This window comes from Megascapheus bottae, chromosome 5 (genome assembly GCF_031878675.1).
Source record: "Megascapheus bottae isolate mThoBot1 chromosome 5, mThoBot2.hap1, whole genome shotgun sequence".
Taxonomy (NCBI): Eukaryota; Metazoa; Chordata; class Mammalia; order Rodentia; family Geomyidae; genus Megascapheus; species Megascapheus bottae.
The window spans coordinates 49,109,443-49,132,221 of NC_143513.1; the positions used below are offsets into that span (position 1 = coordinate 49,109,443).

At 40.1% G+C, this 22,779-nt stretch overlaps 1 protein-coding gene across 2 annotated transcripts; it reads right to left on the reverse strand.

Annotated features, from left to right (window-relative positions):
- Window positions 1-978: 978 nt before the first annotated feature.
- Window positions 979-22,306, reverse strand: LOC150063356 (lanosterol 14-alpha demethylase). 2 transcript variants are annotated; one of them, XM_090333088.1, is made up of 10 exons: window positions 22,049-22,306; window positions 18,986-19,084; window positions 14,938-15,114; window positions 13,832-13,958; window positions 11,904-12,078; window positions 8,925-9,044; window positions 8,294-8,489; window positions 7,426-7,521; window positions 5,579-5,747; window positions 979-2,322 (listed from the first exon to the last, which is right to left on the reverse strand). In XM_090333088.1, the coding sequence occupies exons 1-10, from the start codon at window positions 22,220-22,222 to the stop codon at window positions 2,144-2,146; spliced, it is 1,512 nt and encodes a 503-aa protein (XP_090189214.1). In that variant the 5' UTR covers window positions 22,223-22,306; the 3' UTR covers window positions 979-2,143. The 2 variants fall into 2 exon arrangements, with proteins under 2 accessions (XP_090189214.1, XP_090189215.1); XM_090333089.1 differs by lacking the exon at window positions 18,986-19,084.
- Window positions 22,307-22,779: the final 473 nt, after the last annotated feature.

A 22,779-nucleotide genomic window follows, 5' to 3' on the forward strand; every position in this document is an offset into this window, starting at 1 on the left:
TTCCTAAGTAGTTGGGGTGACTGCGTATGGACCATCATACTGAGCTAATTGATGAAATGAGGTGTTGTGAGCGGTTTGCCCTCAAACTATGACTTTTCCAATCTCCCCTCTCAAGTAACTAGGATTATGGGCCCAGACCAGTATTACTTTTGTCTAGTTTTTCCTATAAACTTCAGTTCTATTTGTTGCTTACATTTAGAAGATTTTTCTTATTTCCTGTCCTGTGGTTATATTAACACAATATGCCTGGTGACAAATTGTACATTCTTGGTAATTGCAAATACTTATTTCCTGTGCAGCAGTTAGTCTCCAGTAAGAGGAATTCTAGAAACAGCAAAGTAAAACAGCTGAAGGAGCAGTCATAGGCAGAAAGGTTTTCACAGCAAACATGGTTGCCTGCTGTAGAGCCAGGGGGAGAAGAAAAGCAGGTGGGCAAGTGGACTGCAACCAGTTCACTGCCAGTTTGACCATCAGATTTTCTTCTCTTTGGTCTCCACAATCCTGATATTCATGCACATCATCTAAATGTGTACAACACCTACATCTGTTAAGGTCTAGTACATGCCTCGAATACACAAGGGCTAAACCCTTAGCACTTCCCACCTCAAAATAATGCCAACGCAACTACATAGTTAATTTTCTTAACTTAATATACTTATAATTGAATCATTAAATACGATCTACCCATAGACAAAATTACTATATAAACTTCAACACAGTGATGACATCAAAAGCAAGCAAAAGATCTTCAAGAAATCTGTATTATCTACAATTTGTTGTGAAAATAGTTGTGATTTCTACTGACAGATTTGAAAGGCACTACACTAAGACAGTGTGATTTGTTACCTCAGTTTTAAGTGAAGGAAATATTAAATTACAATTCAAAGTTAGTGCAAATAAAGATGAAATTTTCCCCATCCATTTTCCTATTCCCTGAATGGTATTCAATGAAGTAAACATTAGATTCATGAAACAAACTATTTTTCACAAAAGAATTTTAATGTGAAATGTTATTTAACAGCAGAGATAATGGCCTTCACAATTAGTTTTAACACGAATCTTCTAACCTCAAACAGAACTATAATATACATGAGAGGAAAAAAAAATTTTGAGGCAGAGTCTTGCTGTGTAGCCCAGGCTGGCCTCAAACTCATGATCCTTTTGCCTCAACCTCCCAAGTGTTGGGTTAAGGTGTGGGCCACTAGGCCCAGCCAGAAAAACAATACCTTATCTATTAGTAACAGGTAACAGGTATCTCATATAGTTAAGCCCCAGTTATTTGTGAGTTAGGGTCAACTCTTGAACACAGAATAAGATCAGTGATAGCATCTCCCAAGCATCTTGCTTCACAATACCTTATCTTCAAACTGATCTTCAATCTTAGTTTAACTGTCCAACAGAACTTGTAATAAAATATTCCTAGTTGGGTTCTAGTGAGATTGTAGGAAACTACATTGAGTCAAATAATAAAAATAAAATTCCCTGCAGATTTGATTTTGGAATTTGACACAAATGTGGACTTGTGAACATAAGGACTATTTAGTATTAATGTATTTTTACCTCTAGGAAATATGATTATAGAAGCATGACCCTAGATCTCTTAATTTCATATAAAAAATTCAAATAAAAATTTCAAAGGACCCATTTTTCTACAGCAAAGATCCACCACTGCTTAGTGTTATTTTACCAAAACAAGAGACTACACCCATAACTAAGGCGTTAACTGTCAATTTATTCCCACCCACCCCCCATCTTTATACATAAAAACTATGCAGGTAAATGAATTACTATGGCCTTTTGAAGTATTTCACTAGACTTTTATACCAAGAGCTATTTGTGCTTTTAAATGTGGTACCTGGAAACTACTATTTAAAACCTGTCAGTTACCTAGACCCCCTAGATTTTTCGTATTAATGAACACAACATCCTTAAAACACATAGTATCAAAACTGTTAGAAAAATGTTTCAGTGCCATTACACTTAAGAGTATCATAGAGATTAAGAAAACCTTCAAATTGTACTGGCTTTTAGAATTACACGCTCAAGAAAACTTTACACAGAGTTGTTTCATCAACTTCATTCTCTTCAAATGCCTTTGCATCTTTACACTGATGTGTCACGTGTTAGTTCCCTGCAGCCTTTTTCATTTTGATCTTCGTTTGTAACGGATTACTGGGTTTTCAGGGGTGTGAATCATGGTTGTATAATTCACAGTGGGGAAATATCCATCAATGAGATCAAATTCATATAAACGGAGCATAGTCGACCAAATTGTCTTAATTTGAACATAAGCAAAATTTTCCCCAATACAACGATGACGTCCTGTTGAAAAGAAGAAAAAAAAGATTTTTATCCATCAGTTTTAATAGGGGTAAATACAACATGATTGGAAGGGGGTGGGGGGGAGGAAAGGGGGACAAAAACATAAGGGGTATCATTGTTTGAGAAGTAATGTACCCAATACCTGGACAAATGTAACTAACTCCTCTATACATTACCCTGACAATAAAATACAATTTTTAAAAATCAATACCATGGGCCAGGAGTTTGGCCTAGTGGTAGAGTGCTTGCCTAGCATGCATGAAGACTGGGGTTCAATTCCTCAGTACCACATACATAGAAAAAAGCTGGAAGTGGTGCTGAGGCTCAAGTGGTAAGTAGAGCTCTAGCCTTGAGAAAGTCCAAGGACAGTGCTCAGGCCCTGAGCCCAAAGACAGGACTGGCAAAGAAAAAAAAAAAGGATTTTCACTTTGACATGTTTTGATCAGATTAATCTCATTCATTCATTCATGAAGTAGTTTTACTATATTTACCCTCATCTTCTCTGTACACCCTCGCCACCACCCCCCAATCTACTTTGGGCAGAACCTGTTTTACATTCCTCTCATTCATTTTGTTAGGGTGTGTTGTTAAACGAGGCTCCACCACTGGGCACTGATGGCTCACACCTGTAATCCTAGTCACTCAGGAAGCTGAGATCTGAGGATCGCAGTTCAAAGCCAGCCCATGCAGAAAAGTCTGAGAAACTCTTATCTCCAATAAGCTACCCAGAAAAAGCTGGCAGTGGTGCTAGAGCATTAACCCTGAGCACAAGGCTCAGGGACAGTGCCCAGCTTCTGAGTTCAGTTCTCTGCCAGGTCCTGGCAGAGAAAAAACAAAAGAGATTTCCCTATGCTATTTCACAATGTATATACTATACTTTAAGCAGATCAACCCTCTTGCTTATTCTTGTAAAGATGAGAGAGAGAAAGGGGTATTTTTATATTAATTTTAGCAACAAGGAAGAAGTATTCTAACTGAACAGAAGAGTTGATAAGTATTAAGGCTTAACAAAGCATATGAAAATGGATGATATGAACCAATATGTTGATAAACAGCATAAAGAAGAATGGTTTTCATTCACAGTGCAAGAATAGCTGAAGCTAGGTGTGAAGGCATGCACCACCTGTAGTTCCAGCTTTTCTTGATAGTAAAGTAATTCTGCCAAGGCATTAGGGCATGGGTGACAAAGCCAGTCTGTTAAAATAAAGGAGGGAGGGAAAAGGGGAGGAAAAGGAAAAAGGAAGGAAACCAGATATATTTAATATGGATATATTAAGGAAGGATGGATATATCCATATCCTAATATGGATATATTAAAGGAAGGAAACTGGATATATTTAATCTATACTTTCCTATCCCAATCCAACAGTTAGAAATGTTACAAACAGAACACTTAGAAATGAGGTTAGTAACTAAAGGTAGGTCTTAGATTCAATGACTGGTGTCCTTAATAGGCATCTGAAAACATATCAACAAGGAGAAGAGCCTAGTCAGAAGCATGATTACAATGGTACGGCTATAAGACAATGGTTATCAAATTAGGAAGAGCCAAAGAAGGACTCTTTCCCTAGAGACTTTAACAAGAGTATGGCACTGCCAAGATCTTGACTTCAGCCTACCAGCTTCCAGAATTAGGAGAGAAATTTTCTATTTCAAGGTACCCAGTTTGTGGTAATTACAGGTTATAGAAGCCCTAGAAAAAATGCTGAGAGAACATTTTATCTTCACTCAAGTACTCATAGGCAGAAAATATAGCTTTGGGGCTGGTAGTTTTGCCCAGTGGTAGAGTGCTTGCCTAGCATGCATGAAGACCCAGTTCAATTCCTTGGTACCATATACATAGAAAAAAGTGGAAGTGGTGCTGAGGCTCAAGTGGTAGAGCTCTAGCCTTGAGAAAGCCCAAGGACAGTGCCCAAGCCCTGAGTTCAAAAGCCCAGGCCTGGCCAAAAATAAACCCAAGAAAACATAGCTTCAGAGACTATCTTAGAATTATGTATAAAGAGTATGTTTAAGCAATTTGTTATTAATAAATTTTTATAACTATGGATCTAAAATTCTTAAAAGTTTTTATACTCTCCTAACATGATAGAGTTATCGGATGTTATAAAAACTGTAGAGTAGCAATTGATAGAGAAATTGTTGGTCTCTGTGATTTATTTTAGAATACTTCTGGAAATGTTTGAGAACTTACTTTTGTGTGCAAACCTACTCACAACTTGCTGCAATTTAAAAAAACGTTTTATAAGGATATTCAAAAAAACAAAAATAATGACTCCAGAAAATTATAAAAGCAGCCTTTGCTGTTTTCTGAAGTGCTGGTAAAGTTATATTTAATCTGAAGTAGGTGCCTAAATGTTAAATGGTATGCAAATACCAATAATTCTTTATTTTAAAATTGTTGTTTAAATTGTTATAATAGGTTGATATACAGTGGGGTTACAGTCTCATAAGTCAAAAAATGATTTTTTTTTTTTGCTAGTCCTGAAGCTTGAACTCCGGGCCTAGCTCCAGGCTAGTCTATCACTTGAGCCACAGTGTCACCTCCTTTTCTGTTTATGTGGTATTGAGGAATCAATCCAGGGCTTCAAGCATATTAGGCAACGACTGTATCACTAAGGAACATTCCCAGCCCCCAGTACATTTCTTTTTCTTTCTTTCTTTTCTTTTTTTTTTGGTTGTGGGACTTGAACTCTGAGCCTGGCTGCATCCCTGAGATCTTCAGCTCAGGGCTACCACCCTATCCCTTGAGCCACAGAGCCACTTCCGGTTTTCTGATGATTAATTGGAAATAAGAGTCTCATGGACTTTTTAGTGCCCGGGCTGACTTTGAACTGTGATCCTCAAATCTCAGCCTCCTGAGTAGCTAGGATTACAGGCCACTGTGCCTGGTTCCCAGTCCATTTCTTTTTGGAACATGTCACCCCTTCCTTTGCTCTCTCCAATGGTTCTTTACAACAGAATTCACAAAGATCTCTAAATAATAGTAGTAGGCAAAATAAGAGTATACTATAAAAATTAGACCTAGTAAAACTAGCTAAGTTAAAAGGAAATGGAGGATTACAAGGAATCACAGAACAGTTTTTTCCCTTGAATAAATGAATTATTTTTTTAATTTACAAAGATTCAACTTCTACAAACAATGATGGAATGCTCCTATGAAGAAACACAAATATGTGCCAATAAGTTTGTAAATAAAGTTCACATTAATTATTTGGACAGCAACAGACAGTCCAAACCCAAACTGCAATCATCTTACCAGCTCCAAATGGCACATAGGCAAACTTCTCTCCTGATGCGGGGTTATCCTGTAAGTAGCGATCAGGATTGAAGTCCAGACGTTCTATCCATGAGTCTTTTAGTCTATGATTGACAGTGGGAGAAACACACACCTGATGTCCAGGAGGAATGGTATACCCTGCCACCGTCTACAAAAGAAAGCAGCATATTTCATCAGAGAATACTGAAATGTGCTACTAAATAAACACAACATGATGTAAGAGAGCCTTCATACACTTAACCTATAGACAGAAAAGCTTTCTCAAGGCTAGAGCTCTACCACCTGAACCACAGCACCACTTCCAGTTTTTTCTATGCATGTGATACCAAGGAATGAAACCTGGGTCTTCATGCATACTAAGCAAGTACTCTACCACTAGGCCATGCTCCCAGCCTCAGATATACTTTTTTTTTTTTAAATGCAAAATGATTGGCAAGTGTGTCAGCAATGAATTAGAAGGAAATATACAAACCAAACTCATAATGCACATGAGGTGAAGTAGAAATTCACGGAGCTTTCTATGATCTGATGTGTATGATTCCTACTGTTAACAATTGTTTATAACAAAAAAACACTATCTTCAACTTACCTTTCTTTTTTTTAATAAACCAGCGTTAGAGGTCAAACAACATCTCATGTATACTAACTAGAAAAACACTTTCCATGCAGTTCCTTCTCCAACACAAAACTAATTTCTAAAGCAAGAAAAATATATTTCTTAAAAAACCTATTGTTGGGGCTGGGAGTTTGGCCTAGTGGTTAAAGTGCTTGCCTAGCATGCACAAAGGCCCAGGTTCGATTCCTTGGTACCACATACATAGAAAATAAGCCAGAAGTGGTGCTGAGGCTCAAGTGGTAGAGCTCTAACCTTGAGAAAGTCCAAGGACAATGCTCAGGCCCTGAGCTCAAGCCCAGGACTGGCAAAAAAAAAAAAACAAAAACCTATTGTTTAATGAAAATGAATAGTATAATCAGCATTAGGTACATGCAATATCTGCAATTATATAATACTATGTATTTATCTTCTGGAAAAGTTCAGAAAACTTTTAAAAATTGAAAAACAAAAGATTAATGAAAATTATAAAAGTTATGTAGCAAAAAGAAAACTAAGTTATTCCAAAGTGATAACTTTTTTTTTTTTTTGGCCAGGCTTTGGGCTTCAACTCAGGGCCAGGGCACTGCCCTTGGGCTTTCTCAAGGCTAGTGCTCTACCACTTGAGCCACAGCACTATTTCGGACTTTTCTATGTGGTACCAAGGAATCAAACCCCGGTATTCATGCATGCTAGGCAAGCACTCTACCAGTAGGCCAACTCCTGGCCTGATTTAACTTTTATAATTTAAAAAATTGTCTTTGAGCCAGGCGCAGTGGCTCACACCTGCAATCCTACCAACTCAGGAGGCTGAGATCTGAGGATTAAGGTTCAAAGCCAGTCCCAGCACAAAAGGACCTAAGAGTCTTATTTCCAATGAACCACTAGAAAGTGGGGCTTGGCTCAAGGGCAGTAGCCTTGAGCTCAGGGACAACACCCAGATCGAATTTAAGCCCCATGACCCACCAAAAAAAAAATTGTCTTTGGCCATAGGGAGGGAACATGCTTGTACTCCCACCATTTAGGAGGCTGAGGTAGGGCAATTCCAAGTTCAAGTCCAGCCCAGACTACATAGTGAGTTGCAGGCCAATCTAAGATATATAGGAGACCTTGAATAAAAAAGTAAATAAAGAAAACTAATACACACTAATAAAATTACTTTCAAAACTTTTTCCTTTCTTTGATTAATAAATAGCAAGGACACAGAACAGGTAAATTTAGAGAAGACACTCACCTGAGGAGTTTTGGCCATTCTCATCATAGTCATTATAGGAGGTCTAAGTCTTAAGGTTTCTTTTATGCAGCGATCAAGCAAATATAAGTCCTTGAGCTAAAAAGAGAAAGATACTCCTGAGGGTTTTTTTTAACTAACTTAATTAACTTGAATAGTATAAAAATTACTTTAACTTCTTAGAACACGATTGGCATGCATTCTGGGTAGAGGTGCAGAGGGAACTACTTCAAGATAGCTGAGCTCATCATGATTCATTTCTATCCATGGTGGGGGGGCCTCCCGCAGGGAGGAAAGGGAAGATGACAGGAAGAGTGGCAGCCACTGTGAATGGTTCAGTAAGTACTTACAGAAAACATTCTTTCAAAGAATAAGAACATTTGCAAAAATCACCAATGTCAACTTCTTCAAAACCCAGGTAAATTAACCAAAAATTGTGTGACATCTAAATACTTAGTAGCTGGGTGCTGGTAGCCACAGCTGTAATCATAGCTACTCAGGAGAGGCTGAGACCTGAGGATCATAGTTCAAAGCTAGCTTAGGCAGGAAAGTATAAGACTCATACCTCTCTCTCTTAAAAAAAATGAATGAATGAAAGAAAGAAAAAAGAAAGAAAGAAAGAAAGGAAGGAAGGAAGGAAGGAAGGAAGAAAGGAAGGAAGAAAGAAAGAAAAAAGAAAGAAAGAAAGAAAGAGAAAGAGAGAAAGAAAGAAAGCATCAAGGGAAAGAAGCAATCACACTGGAAAAGTTATGGGGTTTTTAAAAAAATAGAGAAGTTTATTAACAAGCTCAAATATACAGACAAATCCCAAAGTGACTCTTTATAAAGGACAGTATAAAAGACAGCAACGAAACTGAAAAATTCAACAAACCTGGTCATAAGTTAAGGGAGGCAGAGTCTCTCCACAGACGGTTTTCTGTTCTAGGTAACATTTTTCTTGAAGTGTTTTGTCTCTGGCCAAAAAGAAGCCCATCCAGGCACTGGTAGTTGAGGATGTATGCTGACCAGCCAAGAGCAGCCCAATAAGCATACCTGCCACTTCGTCATCTGTCAAAGGCCGCCCATCCCTAGGGAATGAAGCCCACAGCCAGTCAACAATCTACACTACACCACCACTCTTAGACAAAGAATCATAGTTATATATCATTTTTCACTATTCTCGGTTCCATCAATTCAAAAAGATCATAACTTCTACCTTAAGTTTCTTTTTTTTTTTTTTTTAATTTCTTTTCTGCCAGGCTTGGAGCTTGAACTCAGGGCCTGAGTACTGTCCTTGAGCATTCTCAAGGTTAGCACTCTACCCTTTAGCCATGGCACCACTTCCATTTTTTTTGGTGTATATGGTACCAAAGAATCGAACCCAGGGCTTTCTACATGCTAGGCAAGTATTGTACCACTAGGCCACACTCCTGGCCCCTTCTACCTTAAGTTTTAACTATTTAACAGTGCTTTACTGAGTAATTTCCTCCTTCAACTTGATATGTATTCTGAACTGCTCTTACTTGTATGTAGAATCCAGTAAAGTTTGGAGAATGTCATCAATTTTCTCTGCTGACTGCCTGCGTTTCTGGATTGCCTTGTAGAAAATATTCTTGATCTCTCGATGAGCTCTGTCCCTGCGTCTGTAATTAAAAAATAAATGATTTTCAAAAAAGAATAATACTTTTTTTTTGGTCAGTCATGGGACTTGAACTCTGGGTCTGGGGTTCTTCCTGAGCTCTTCAGCTCAAAGCTAGCCCTTGAGCCACAATGCCACTTCTGGTTTTCTGCTAGTTAAATGGAGATAAGACTGGCTTTAAACCGAGATCCTCAGATCTCAGCCTCCTGAGTAGCTAGGAATACAGGCGTGAGCCACCTCTCATCCAGATATGAATAATGCTTTTTTTTTTGGATCAAATTCTCTTTGAAAACATTAATCTTAATGCCTCTAAAATTACTGACAAAACTCAGAACTACTCAATTACTCAGAATTACTGCAATTGTGAGGGCAATGTGCAGTGTTGCATCTCTCCATCTATCTATTAGAAATTGTTTTCTATGCTGCCATCAAAAAGAATGACATCGCCCTATTCCGAAAAAAAATGGAAAAACTTGGAAAAAATCCCATTAAGTGAAGTAAGCCAGATCCAAAGGAACATAGGCCCCATGGTTTCCCTCATTTGTAATAATTAGTACACATCTAGGATTCTTCTAGCAGAGGATCACAATAGCTCAAAAGCTATGTACATATGGTCATATAGCATGAGACTAAACAAAATGAACTCTAGTATATGGAAACAAGAGGTTTCTCTTTGTGATTGTTTTTCTCAATGTACTACATATAGTTACTTCTTTTTTCTTCTTTTCCCCTGTGGTTAATCTCATGTGGTTACTGTACCTGACTTTGTTACCTGGTATATTATTTGTTTATTTGAAATAGGGAAAGGAAGGGGGGCAAACAAGATGATTGGGAGGGGTGGGGGAGGAAAGGGGGACAAAAACATGGGAAGGGATATCAATATTTGAGAAGTAATTTACCCACAACTTGACGAATGTAACTGTAACCCTTCTATACATTTCCCCGACCAAAAAAAAAAAAAAAGGACATACATTCCTAAGGTAGTGAATACATTACATTACTTCTTCAACTCTCAAAATGTCACATTTAACATGATGCTTACTATGCAGCAAGTATTTGAAACAGATACTGTCATCCTAAACTCACAGGTAGCTCTGAGCACTGGAGCTGGCATTTAAACCCAGCTCTCTCTTAAGTCAAGCTCTCTAATAGGAATGCCTGCCCTGTTTCCCTTACAAGACTGTTATTGAGGATTAACAGAGAATATGTACAGAAAGGAAGCATTCAGGGTTAACAGTGGGAACCAAGCCCAGAAAACACATGGCCTATTTAAGAAAGTAAACGGAGGGGCCAGGAGTTTGGCCTAGTGGTAGAGTGCCTGCCTAGCATGTACAAAGACCCGGGTTCGATTTCTTGGTACCACATACATAGAAAAAAGTCAGATGTGATGCTGTGGCTCATGTGGTGGAGGGCTATCCTTGAGAAAGTCCAAGGACAGTGCTCAGGCCCTGAGTTCAAGCCCCAGAACTGACAAAAAAAAAGAAAGAAAGAAAGAAAGAAAGAAAGAAAGAAAGAAAGAAAGAAAGAAAGAAAGAAAGAAAGAAAGAAAGGCTGGAAACATAGTTATGAAAGAACATCCTTAGTATACACAGGGCACTGGGTTCAGTATGCAGCACCAAAAAATACTAAGAATATGTAAATCAGTTTGTCCAAGGAAACACTAAGTTTCCATATCAAGCTAAGAATTCCAACTTAACCTAAGAGAAGGTGACCTGGAAAAAGGGTGGGGTACACATTTACAGAAAACTGACTATGGACCAAACACTGCTGGGTGTTCTCACATAAGCTGTCGATTTTTATTTTTTTTTTTGTCAGTCCTAGGCTTGGGGTCAGGGTCTAAGCACTGTCCTTGAAATTTCTCAAGGCTTAGCACTCTACCACTTGAGCCTTAGCACCACTTCCAGCTTTCTTCTACGTATATGGTACCAAAGAATAGAACCCAGGTCTTCATGCATGCTAGGTAAGCCCTCTACCACTAGGCCAAACTCCCGGCCCCCATAGATTTTTTTTTAAAAAAACAAAATGAAAAAAAAAAAACCTGCAAAACTGCCAGGTAGGGCCGGGAGTTTGGCCTAGTGGTTAAAGTGCTTGCCTAGCATGCATGAAGACCCGGGTTCGATTCCTCAGTACCACATATAGAAAAAAAGCCAGAAGTGGTGCTGAGGCTCAAGTGGTAGAGCTCTAGCCTTGAGAAAGTCCAAGGATAGTGCTCAGGCCCTGAGCTCAAGCCCAGGACTGGCAAAAAAAAAAAAAAAAAAAAAAATGCCAGGTACTAGTGTCTCAAAACATTAATTCTAGCTACTCAGGAGGCTGAGATATGAAACACAAGGTTCAAAGACAGCCTGGATAAAAAAAAAAAATCTGGGAGACCTGTTATCTCCAACTAAGTAGCAAAATTAAAGAAGTGAAAAAACTACCAATTAACTCCACCCCAGCTCTTACTTAAAAAAAGATGAAAGGCTATTAGCAAAAGGCTATTAACACACAGGACTTGGAGCTCCACAGCAAATAAGGGTACTACTGCTTTGTATGAGAGATGGTCACTGTCCTTGAGGAAAGCGCAGTACAGTTGCCAAGCTGACCAACAGAAAATTAAATGAAGGCATAAATATTCCAAAGAAAGAAGTTTCACATTGTACATACTATGAAACCATATGTGGCATGGCAATTTTAAGACCTTAGAACAAAGAACAAATTTCTCTTTTCAATCAATTCAAAAAAAATGAGCTCATTAAAGAAAATCTGTCTTCATTTCTTATAAAACAATGAGGACTCCTAATGTTCCCAAATTTGCAAAACAAACCAATATTACAGTAGTTAGACAAAGTTAAATAACCAAGTGCAATAGTTTCTTCAGCCATACCTGAAACTAGGCAGAGGCAGCCATCCTGGCAGAAGCCAGGCCGCGTGGCTAAAACCTCCATCCAGATCTGCATACAGCTGGGCGACCTTCTCATTAAGTTGGCTTCTGATTTCCTTTCCATGCAAACAATGGCTAGCGGTTAAAATTATAAGTTCGGAAAGAGCTTCAAATACATCTAAGGGGAAAAGGATCATTCTTATTACTACTTCCCAAAGTCTTTTGAAATATTTTTGTAAGATATACAGGAGTTGTGAAGAAAAATGAACCATTAAAAAAAGGACAAGTACATCTTTGCTGGCTAAATCTCAAAAGTGGGAGCAAAAAGGGGAGAGGAGGGAGCCTAGGGGATAGAGTTCAAATTGCAATGTGGTGGAAGAAGGCCCAGAATTCGACCCCCAATACTAAAAAATACAGAAAGAAGGAAAAGATCCTACTCCTACTGCTCCCAAAAAAATCTAGAAAAAATTATGGGATGTACAATGCCCCTTTGTCAGCCAAAATAGAGGCCACAAAAGCATCTCTATAAACTCTTCATCTTGAAAATAAAAATAAATATGGCTTTTCAGTACACTAATACAAATAGTATGGTCTTTTTAGTACACTAAAAACCAATAAGGTTGTTTAAAGCCTCTAAGGACAGGCCAAATGTGGCAATACACACTTCTAATCCCAGCCAGACTTCCATCTTAACCAGTAAAACGGGCAGAATGGTACTCCCATGTCGTTCCAACCTCCCAACTATGCAATAGTCACAGGCAGGAAGATGGTCAGAGGCCAACCTGTGAGAAAAGTGAAACACCCATCCAAAAAATAACAAAAAGAGGAGCTTGAGCATGGCTCAACTGGTAAAGGACCTGTCTGCTGGTGCAAAGTCCTAAAGTTAAACCCCAATGAATGCTTTCCCAATACAAAGCAGTCCAAAGGCTGGATTTTCCCCCAGGGCATATAAAGAAGATCAGGAAAAATATTGAAGTCTTGGCCATATACAACACAAAAATATAATCACCAATTGCTATATCCCAGCATTAGAGACAGAAGTAGCAGGCAAAAGCCATTTTGTTAATTAAAAGTCATAAAAATTATCCAGTTATTTCTTGTTCTTCCACATTCATCAGTAAACTGTCAATTCATTTGGCCTTCTAACCAGACTTCTTACGCTAAAAATATCTATCACACCTCATACCTAGCTACACAAGAGGCTGAGATCTGAGGATCACAGTTCAAAGCCAGCTCTAGGAGTCTGTTAGAGTCTTAATCACCAGAAAACCAGAAGTGGCATTGTAGCTCAAGGGGAAGAATAGTGGCCTTGAGCTGAAGAGCTTAGGGATAGCTCCCAGGTCCAGAGTTCAAGCCCCACGAGGGGGAAAAAAAGTATTCATCATACATGCATTTCATTGGAATTCTAACGAGAATGGTGGCATATGCCTACAGTTCCAGTACTCAGAAGGATGAGTCAGAATGAATACAAGTTCAAGTTGAGCTTAGGATATAAAGTGAGACCCTCTATGTATGTATGTACGTATGTATGTACATGTATGTAGGTATGCATGTATGATATATGTAGACACATACCTACATAATACATATTCTAAGGTTCACATTAGTTTCATAGTTGGAAAACATACATATCACCATTAGGAAGACTAACACTCAAAGCAGGTGTCTAGACCCTTTACAGAAAGTGATACCTAAACCCAGAATGTAATGCAGTAATGCTTTCTGCTATAAACTATTGCCTATGAGGCAATAGTTACTACAGCCTAGGGCACAGGCTGCATTTCTGTTTACAACTCCACTGTAATCAGACATGTTCATCGCAAAAACCAAGGTAGTTCAAAATACTGTGCTTGGCTTTGTATATATATACATACATATTCTAGATTCTAATCACAGAAAAGAACAGGATAAGTACAAAATATTTTGCTTACTTTTTTCTCCACTTTCTCCCCAACTTTGGAAATATTCCTTTGTTTCTTTTTCAATTATTGAAACATACTGTTTAAAGTGGGCTATGTTAAGGCCACTTTTTAACATTTTCTTCTGTTCCAAGAAAACCTTAAAAAGAAAAACAAAAATTAACAAAATATAATATTAAAATATCTTTTTAGTTTTCTCCTAGGACCCAGTGGGTTATTTTAACAATGTAACACAAAGAAAAACACATCTTAAAACTTAGAAAATTAGGGCGGGGAGTTTGGCCTAGTGGTAGAGTGCTTGCCTAGCATGCACGAAGACCCGGGTTCAATTCCTTGGTACCACATACATAGAAAAAAAGCTGGAAGTGTTGCTGAGGCTTGAGTGGTAGAGCTCTACCCTTGAGAAAGTCCAAGGACAGTGCTCAGGCCCTGAGCCCAAAGACAGGACTGGCAAATGAAAAAAAACAACTTAGAAAATTAAAGTAAGGGGCCGGGAGTTTGGCCTAGTGGTTAAAGTGCTTGCCTAGCATGCATGAAGACCCGGGTTCGATTCCTCGGTACCACATATAGAAAAAAAAGCCGGAAGTGGTGCTGAGGCTCAAGTGGTAGAGCTCTAGCCTTGAGAAAGTCCAAGGACAGTGCTCAGGCCCTGAGCTCAAGCCCAGGACTGGCAAAAAAAAAAAAAAAAAAAAAAAAGAAAATTAAAGTAAGAATTTTTTTAAGTTGTACTACCCATGGGACACTTCTATATTATGAAGTAGCATGAAGTATCTGTTACCAAGGTCCTAAGAAGTCCCAGCCCTACCTCCTGCCTCCCTTCAGGTTCCCTTTTCCCACTCCTAACTCCAGGGACCATTTTGGTATGGAGGTTGCTTTCCAGTTTTCCCATCCCAGTACAAATGCTGATCAAATTTCCCAAGCATTCACCATACTGCCACATTATTTTTATCTTCCTGCAGTTTTATTTATTTAATGTTTTATTCATTTAATGTTTGTCAGATGGATTGATCCAAAGCATAAATCATTTCTACAATACACAATAAATGTCTAATAATATACATTTAGCTATAATTAGTTTAGTACAGAGCCATCCATGTCCAGGTAACAGTATCACCTACCGCATTAGGCACATCATATGCAACTCCCTTTCCAAACACAGGTGTTGTGAGGCGACTGTAGACATCTTCTGCATTCAGGTCTTCATTTTTACTATTAAAAAGTAGTGCAGCAGCATCACTCCCGAGAAGGTAAGTAAATGTCTTGCCCACCATGGTAAAACTAAATACAGGTCCATACTAAAGAAAGAACCCATAGTGAGGTTAAGAAAAATAAATAAATAAAAAATAAATAAATGCAATACTAAGGTACTTCTTAAATTACAAAATACTTTGTTGCAAAAGTTCATGACATTCAAATCTTAAAAAAAAAAATTCCTTTGGGAATGTGGCCTACTGGTAGTATGCTTGCCTAGCATGCACAAAGCCATGGGTTCGATTTCTTGGTACCACATAGGCAGAAAAAGCCAGAAGTAGAGCTGTGGCTCAAGTGTTAGAGTGCGACCCTTGAGAAAGCCCAAAGACAATGCCCAGGCCCTGAGTTGAAGCCCCAGGACTTGCAAAAAAAAAAAAAAAATAGGAAGATACATACGATACATACATACATACATACATACATACATACATACATACATACATACATACAAAAAAATTCTGCTGGGTCCAATGCCTCAGACCTGTAATCCTGGCTACTCAGGAGGCTGAGATCTGAGGATCATGGTTCAAAGCCAGGCCAGGCACTAAAGACCCTGAGACTCTTATTTCCACTTAACCATTAGAAAACCAAAAGTGGTGCTGTGACTCATGGGGTAGAGGCTACTCTACCCCTGAAGAACTCAGGAACAATACCCAGGCCCAGGGACAGCACCCAGGCTCAGAGAACAAGCCCCATGACCCACAAAAGTAAATAAATAAAATTAAAAAAATAAAAAAAATTTCTTCATCTTACAATACCCCTCAATCTTTAAATTTATAATTATGTACATCCAATTGTAAAGGTACTATAAATACAATATTTTGTTCTTCCTTTTCTCATTTGCACTATTCTTTTGATTAAACATCGTATTTTCTATAATTGGACGTGACAATATTACTTTAGCTAATTGTAATTGTAATGTTCAATTATAATTGGGACATGTTGGTAATATGTTACAAAGATTTTGAGGTTTTTTTCCCCTATAAAATTCTGTAATGAACACTCCTGAGAACTTAGGCAATATCTTTTTTCTTTTATTCTTTTTTTGTGGGTCATGGGGCTTGTACTCTGGGCCTGGGCGCTGTCCCTGAGCTCTTCAGCTCAAGGCTACCACCCTACCCCTTGAGCCTCTGCTCCACTTCCCGTTTTCTAGTGGTTAATTGGACATAAGAGTCTCGAGTTTGGCCTAGTGGTAGAGTGCTTGCCTAGCATGCACGAAGACCCGGGTTCGATTCCTCGGTACCACATACATAGAAAAAAGCTGGAAGTGGTGCTGAGGCTCAAGCGGTAGAGCTCTAGCCTTGAGAAATACCAAGGACAGTGCTCAGGCCCTGAGCTCAAGCCCAGGACTGGCAAAAAAAAAGTCTGGAGTTCTTTAGTTCCTGGGCTGGCTTTGAACCTCAATCCTCAGATTTCAGCCTCCTGAGTAGTTAGGATTACAGGCATGAGCTACTGTGCGCGGCTTAGGCAATATACTTTCTTTCCTTGTATAAAAATAAATGCAGTTGTAATGGAAGCATGGCTCAAGTAATAGAGTACTCATGTCTAGCAAGCATGAAGCCCGCATTTAAACCCTGCTACTCTCATAAATAAAAGAATGGATATACAGGAGCAACCAAACATTAAGGCCTTTTCTCCAGTATTTGTTATTTGAGGGTACCAGAAAACTACTCGATAATTAGTGTTTTACTTGCCACCTCACCAATACTGATTTCATTTTTTGTTATTACTGATAATTCTGTTACATGTTAAATGCTTCAGTAAGACTATAGTTATTATTAAACACTAGGTTCTGGGATAGAACTATAAATAAACGGACTGTCCCTAATTCATGAAGCCTTTGTCTATTAGAAAAGCTACAGTCAAATAATTACATTAAGAAAAGTTAGATGCCAAATGCAAACAAGTATTACACAAGAAAAGAAACCCAGATGAGAAAAGGTAAAAGGGAGACCTAAAGAGGAAAAGACACCAGGACTCAGAGTGAAAGCAAAGTGTAATAGTTAAGTGTGCACAAGGCCTAAAGGTGAGAGGGAAAGATGAGAGGAGATGGGAGTCCAGAGTCAGGCACAACATAGACATATAGAGCCTGATAAACCATATGAAGGTTTTTCCTTGCAAGCATGAGAAACTGGGTGAATTTTTAATTAGGTGGTGAGGACACTACCTACACATTTATGTATGTGGATGAATATACATATTAATCTACGCAAAATATGAGGAAGGAATGTCACAGTATGAATCAGAACCTACTGCAGAAACCAACACCTGACAGGTATTAGTGACATAGGGAGGTATATAAGAGGAGCAAAAATTGTTATTTTGGATATAGACTCTGCAGAACTGGCAATGAATAGAGAATTCAGGGCCTGAATGCTGCACTTGAACTTTCATGCCCAAGGCTAGCACTATTTGACCCGCAGCTCAACTATGACTTTTTAATGACAAACTGGAAAGAAGGAGTCTCAGAGGTATTCCTGGTGTGCGTGGGAGGGAATTGGCGGGGGTGGAGAGTGTGTAGAGTTGTCAAGCAGAGATCCTCAGATCTCAGCCTCCTGAATAGCTAGGATTACAGGCATGAGCTGCTAGCTCTCAACTTGGAGGCTTTTTTCCCCCCAATCCTGGGGCTTGAACTGAGAGCCTGGGCACTGTCCTTGGACACATTTTGCTCAAGGCTAGCACTCTGCCACTTGCGACACAGCACCACTTCTGTTTTTTCTGTGTATGTGATACCAACGAATCGAACCCAGGGCTTCATGTGTGCTAGGCAAGCATTCTACTACTAGGCTACTCTCCCAATTTCATTGGAGGCTTTTCAATCACCTTTTAATTAGGAGGCATAAATCATCTGCTTTGGTGGACAAGTAGAAAGACTCAGAAGTTTATAAAAGGTTTGAGCCAGTCATTCTGGTGAATGGGAAAGTCAATCACAAGAACATTATAGAATTGTTGAGCAATATAAAATTTCATGTAAGCTAAGTACTCATGGCATTAGGAAGGAAGCAATCTAGCACAAAGAAGGAGAAAATAAGTAACTCTTTCCACAGACAGTGTTTAGCCAGATAAGCATAGTAAAAAGATCCAGGGACAAGGGAAGGAGTTGTTTACAAGACTATAACTGAAATGAGGGACCAAAGACCCAAAGTAAAAAAGGCAGGAAAGCCAGAAAGAAGTCTGCTAGATCAGAAACAAAGTAAATGGGAACATGAACTAGTAATGTCTAAGAATGGCTATAATCCAAGGAGGTGTACAAGCAAATCAGAAGATATGACCTAAAATAAGGTGACAGCTGAACAAACAGGAAATCTCAAAAAAGATCAGAGATTCCTGGGCCCATGATCCCATGATATCATATAAACCAATCCAAGTGGCAAGTGAAGTCATGGAAAATGGACATAACAGGTCTACAAATTTTGAAATTCATGGTTAACAAGGTATCAGTTCATGGACTGGGAGTCTGCCTAATGGTAGAGTGCTTGCCTAGCATGCACAAAAAGCTGGGTTCAATTCCTTGGTACCACATACATAGAAAAAGCTAGACATGGTGCTGTGGCTCAAGTGGTAGAATGCTAGCCTGGAAAAAGCTCTAGGACAGTGCTCAGACCCTGAGTTCAAGCCCCAGGACTGGGGGGAGTCGGGAAATACCAAGGTATCGGTTCAATCAATCTTAAGCATAATCCATGAAAATAAAATGTAGAACAATCCTAAGATACTGGAAGAAACTAAAGGGATCTATAAGGCCTTTGCCTCTCTCTATATATTATGGTTTTTTTTTTTCTACTGTCAGTAGAATACAATTTTTCCAAACTGCTCTACTACTTCACAGGAAAGTTTGAAAATCATTTGTCTAAATCTAAATATCGCTTTTTATGTTGTGGCTTGTGTTTTTGGAGGGAGTCTATTTGTAAAACATACCTTCTCATATGCATTTTCTAGGAATTCAATTGGACTTTTCCCAAATGCTATGGCATGCCCAAGAAATGGAATTGGAGAAAAAATGTATGGTGGACTTTTCTGTAAGAGAAAAAAAGGATAGATATTTCAGTTCCCACTTCATTTGAAGATAAAAACTCAGATTAGTTGCATGAGTGAACACACAATTAAATAAAATTAGCCATTAATACAAAAATAAGTTTATCAAAAAGTGAAGCATCAAAGGTAACAAGAACAGCCAAACTGACAATATCTCCGAAGAAAAGTGAAAAGGAATAAAATCTGTGAAGATGATCTGCAAGATAAATAACTAGACAAACAGGCTCTGGGACTTTATAAAAAAAAAGTGTCAAGTATGTCTAATACTAATGGTGGATCTAGTCAATCTAGAAGAGGGTCTGCAAGGGAAGAAACCAATATTATCACTTCTACTACCAAGGCCAATTCTAGTCCCAAAATTTTGTCTAAAAATGAGGGATTATAACAGCTGAACTATGGAATCAGTCTAGGTTCCCAAGAACAGATGAATGAATAAAAAAATGTAATTCAAAGCCTGACACTGATGGCTCATGCCTGTAATCCTAGCTACTCAGGAGGCTGAGATCTGAGGATCTTGGTTCAAAAGCCAGCCCAGGTGAGAAAGACCATGAGATACTTATCTCCAATAAGACACCAGAAAATAGGAAATGGTGCTAAGGCTCAAAAGTGTAGAGTACTAGCCTTGAACAAAAGAGCTCAGGGATAGTGCCCAGGCCCTGGAGGGTAGAAGGGAGGAGAAAAAGTAACAATACAATAAAATATTATTCTATTGCTTAGCCACAAAGAATGAAATCTTGGTCATCAGGAAGAAAATAGAGGAGAGATTATCATGAAACAGACTCAGAAAAAAACAAATATAGCATCTCTACTATGTAGACTTAAAAACTAAAAAATCAAAATAAAACAAAAAGATATGAATTTTGTAAAAGTGCTTTGGAAAGGGTCACCAGCAGGGGTAGATGAAAGAAAAAGGTCATGGGGGGAGGGAGTTGAATATGGTCAAAGTACATTTTATGTATGTATCAAAAGAGTAATAAGCATAATAAAATTGTTAAAAAAAAAGGGGGGACAGGGCAATAGAAGAGGTAAACATGATCAAAACATATGAGAATAAACTACACTGTACAATTATAAATATAAAACAAAAATATATCCATTTAGGACTATAATGGTATGGATTTTTTTCACTAGGAATTGCTTTAGCATCATCATATACATATATATCCTTAGAAATATACTTATTCTGGGCCCAGGAGTTTGGCCTAGTGGTAGAGTGCTTGCCTAGCATGCATGAAGACCCGGGTTCGATTCCTCAGTACCACATACTTAGAAAAAGCCGGAAGTGGTACTAAGGCTCAAGTGGCAGAGCTCTAGCCTTGAGAAAAGTCCAAGGACAGTGCTCAGGCCCTGAGCTTACGCCCAGGACTGGCAAAAAAAAAAAAAAAAAAAAAGAAGTATACTTATTCTTTAACCATTGTCTCTAATCTTCTGTAGTACTGACTTTTATTTGTCCTCTAAAAGATTTGCAAGAATATTTTTATTTTATTTATTTATTTTTGTGGGGGTTATAGGGCTTGAACTCTAGGCCTTGGATCACAGCACCATTTCCTGTTTTCTAGTGATTTTGGAGATAAGAGTCTCACATTCTTTAGTGCCCAGGCTGGCTTTGAACCATGATCCTCAGACCTCACCTGGCTAAGATTTATAAGTATATATTTAATATTTTGAAATAATTTTAGACTTACTTTTACCTCAATTTTAAATATTACACCACTGCAATCTGAAATAAAAGGATTAAAAAAAAAGCTGAACAAAAATGAGGTATTCAAATAAGGGAATTATTTAAGCAACATTTACAATCTACATGTTTATCTCACTGCAAATGAACTAGATCCATCGATTTTTAAAGAGAGTAGATCAACTCTAACAAGAATCATCATAAAATCAGCACAGATTACAAGACTCAGACTCCTGAGAAACTAAACTTGTAATTATGGGAGTGACATTTCTCAGATTTTTGGTGGTCTCAACCTCCCAACACTCTTCAGATAATAGAAGAAAATAACTTCAAACAGGAAAGGTTTCCAATGTCTTTCCAATGATTTAAAAAAAACAAAACACAAAACCTCATGTGTAGGAAAAATACTAATTCTGCCTTGTGTCTGTTATGAATCAAACAAAAATTGCTGTCAAAGCTACTTGGTCAGAACTTGGTGCTAAATACAAAAAAAACTTTTGCGTGTTCCATTTGTTCGTTTTTGAAGGGCACTTTTCAAAAGCTGCCTCGAGTAAGTGTACGTTCATTCATCAAATACATTTGGGAAATTTGAAGCCAGCTGCCAAATGACAGAAACGGTTACTTTAAGCACATCATATGAAAGCAATTATCAAGTCACAACTCTTAAACTGAACTCATCCAGCTTCCACCTTGATCCTGATATAAATCGCCACTAGGGACAACGATAAAGCCCCCAGAACACTAACCCACACGAGTGGGCTCCAGATTGATGACCAACAGGACCATCGAAGCGCGCTGGGGACCACGGCGAGGACCTCGGCTGCAGGACCCGCCACCCCCACAAAGGCCACCAGGGCCACAGCCATCCCTGTCACCAGTCACCACAAGCGCTCAGCAGGCTCGCCTCCGGCCGGGTGCAAAGGGCGGCCGGAGCGGTCACAACCATCGCTCAGCTTCGCGACTCTCCGGCACGACCCCGAGGACTCCCCGGGCCTGGGGACCGTGCTGGTCATTGCGATACTGGCAGTCGGCGAGGCCTGCAAAGACCGCGGCGGTGGGTTCCACCAGCGGCTGGACTAGAGTCGCCCCGGCCTCTCCCCCCCCACGTCCCAAGCCCGGTTGCGGGCGCCGCCGGCGGCACCTGCGTCACCAGCTACTGCTCCGGTCTCCGAGCCCCCGCCAGCAGCCCGGAAGCCGGGGTCCGTGCCAGCCCTTCGGCCACCCAGGCCGCCGCCCTGCGCGCCCGGACCCCGGCGGGTGCAACTTACCGCCCCGGGGGGCAGCGGGACCATGTGGCCGACAGCGAGGCGGAACACGTAGACCAGGCTGAGCGTGAAGGCGCAGGCGACCAGCAGCGTGGAGAGCAGGTTGCCGCCTGTCACCTGCTCCATCGCCTGCTCCAGCACCGACCCTCCCGCCTGCAGGAAACCCAGTAACACCATCGCGGCGGCGGCGGCTGCTGTGGCTCCGCTTCACTCCGCCGCGGACACTGGAGGCCGAGGTCGCCGCCGCTCCTCCGAAGAGATGGAGCCAGAGAAGCCGGCAGATGGGCGTTGGGAGGCGGCCCCGGCCTCCAGGTCTCCAACTAAGGCCGGTGCCACCCCCCCCTTCCACACCCACCACCCGCCCGCGCGCCACCCGGTGCGTCACAGAACGGGGCGGGGCCCGCCGCTGGCCACGCCCCGAGGTGGTACTCCACGACGCCGACGTCTCCTGGCGCCACTGACGGGACCTGAGGAAACCCCGATGCGGCCGAGGTCCAAACAGTTCCGGGGCCCGAGAGAATTGGCCTACGAGGTGACCACCTCCTAGGAACCGCGTGCCACTCGCTTCTGTGTGTCTGGGGTGCTGGGAGACAGCACGGGGCACGGGAGGATCCCGGCGGAGGGAGCTGGCGGAAGGATCCCGGGGTGCGTGATTGGGCAGGCCGGCTGCAGCAGCACGCTCTGTGATTGCACCGCTCGCGCCTGAGGTGATCTCGGCCTATGTCACGTCAGCT

Bases quoted from the DNA above. Each gene is read 5' to 3' on its own strand.
- LOC150063356 (XM_090333088.1), bottom strand. From the start codon at position 22,222: ATGGTGTTACTGGGTTTCCTGCAGGCGGGAGGGTCGGTGCTGGAGCAG. The intron at 8,490-8,924 runs GTAAGAGCAGTT...TTCATTCCCTAG, and splicing joins TTACTGGATTCTACATACAA to GGATGGGCGGCCTTTGACAG. The intron at 2,323-5,578 runs GTAAGATGATTG...TCTTTTCAACAG, and splicing joins CTATGTGCCATTTGGAGCTG to GACGTCATCGTTGTATTGGG.